At 43.4% G+C, this 1884-nt stretch overlaps 1 protein-coding gene across 1 annotated transcript in view; it reads left to right on the top strand.

Moving 5' to 3' along the window:
- The first annotated feature begins 1085 nt into the window (after nt 1–1085).
- Nucleotides 1086–1884, top strand: part of LOC118323950 (carboxy-terminal domain RNA polymerase II polypeptide A small phosphatase 2-like) — a 5902-nt gene continuing 5103 nt past the window's right edge. Inside the window, exon 1 of the mRNA XM_035656023.1 lies at nt 1086–1877. Coding sequence (XP_035511916.1) covers nt 1782–1877 — 96 coding nt within the window. The 5' untranslated portion in view covers nt 1086–1781. The remainder of the gene's footprint in view (nt 1878–1884) is intronic.

Below are 1884 nucleotides of genomic sequence, written 5' to 3'. Positions count from 1 at the left end.
CTTAAGACCTCATGATACACATAAAAAATGCAGATTTTAGGTTTGCAAATAACCCTACGGTAGCAGGAAAAACACGAAATTGGAAACTGGAAACATTACATGAAACCATAAAGTAGTTTCTGGAGTTCATGTTTGCATTCATTTGGTGTATAATTTACTAATATCACCAATCTGCACCTCATTTGATACATTTATTAAAGTTAGGTAACAGTAAACAACACAGAAGATGCAGACTACAAACAATATATGAATATATTTGTAAAAAAAATCAAATATAAAGACAGAAAACAAACAAATAACGTTCTAGGTTAGTGGTTCCCAACCTGGAGGTGGAGACCCCAGTAGAGGTCACCAAAGCATCACAGACGTTCGTTAGGCCTTCTTGATAACTTAAAAAATATACACAGTTGGTCTATATCTCAGCATTTCTGTGAAGAAAACCAAATATAAAGTGTATTGTTATTTTTAAAGTTTAGATTATTTAAGATGTAAACTTTGAAGAGCTGAACCTCGTCCTGTATGAGAAAAGTTCAAACAACCAAAGAGCTAATAGAACAATGAGAAGAAAACAATGCATGTGTCCAAGAATGAGTCTGTATCATTGGTATAAAAATGAATTAAATATAACACAAACGGAGAATTAGTTTAAAAGTTAGAGAAAAATATCAGAAGAACTAATCTCTGATATAAAAATCACAGGAAATAACCTGCTCAAAATTACTTATTTTACACAAACTTCCTGCAGTTATCGGGCCCAATATGTGTGTCCATTACAGTTCACCAGTTGCTCTTAACTCATTATTATTATTATTACATCTAATATAACATGACATAAAACACAGTTTACTCAATGACAGCAAAGGGAAAAAAAGGTTGAAAAAAAAAAAGAATACATAACATATTGTCTGCCTGTTGAGTATTTGTTTGTTTATTGTTTACCCCCCCCCCCAATAATCTACAAACACCGTGAGCTCATCGTTTGTACGAGCAGCGGTGGAATGTGTCCTGCGCGCTGCGTGCGGCGCTGGGGAGGAATGCCTTGGCCACGCCCCCTCGTCCTTCCCGGGCGTCCAATCAGCGAGCGGCGACGGTTTCAAGGCGCCCGCGGAGTCCCAACCGTAGAAAAACAAAGCCCCGGATAGCGACAAAACTCCTATTTTACGTCCAACCGGGCACGGGAATCCGTTTTATCGCATCGAAACCGGCCCCGGCGAGCTATTTTCGGTGTTTTTCGCCGCTCTCCGACGCCTTTCCCCGGCGGTGTTGTTTATCTGTAGTAAAGGGGGGCTTGAAACCGCCCTCCCTTGCCCCATTTCCTCGGTTGTTTTCCTTCTCTCGCCTGGATTCTCCATGTTGTTGCTGCAAGAGTGAAGACTTCGCAGCGACGGGAAGAGAGAAGGAAGGAGGGGGGCTGCTCGGCGATATTAACCGGGAATAATATCGGTAGAAAAGGACACACAGAGAGAGAGAGAGCGAGAGAGAGCGAGAGAGAGCGCGGACGCAAATAGCCTCTTTTAAAAACAACAAAAACAACATATCCTAAGTGCCTTGCCCCCTCCCCAGGCGGACCGTCGGGGAGAAGAAGAGGAAGAAGAGGAGCGGCGGAGGTTGGAGGGAATAAAGAAAACCCAGAAACACGAGATTAAAACCCCACCGAGGACGGATGACAAGGGATACCTCGGTGAATAATTGAGTCCGCTTGTCAACAAAAGCCCAATGAGGGATGCCCACCGGTGCTCGCGGACAGGATTTGAGGATTTTGAGGGCTCCGTGATTGTCAGATGGAAAGTTCTGTTATCACCCAAGTGCAGAAAGAAGACGTCCAAGTGTCCCCGAAAACAGGTGAGCACAGCCCCGGTGTGTGTCTGCAGCAGTGTGTGTGTG

This window comes from Morone saxatilis, unplaced genomic scaffold (assembly GCF_004916995.1).
Source record: "Morone saxatilis isolate NCDOM2014 unplaced genomic scaffold, NCSU_SB_2.0 Contig15, whole genome shotgun sequence".
NCBI classification, from domain to species: Eukaryota; Metazoa; Chordata; class Actinopteri; family Moronidae; genus Morone; species Morone saxatilis.
Note: the sequence above shows the minus strand (reverse complement) of the source record. Positions and strands in the feature narration are given on the sequence as shown.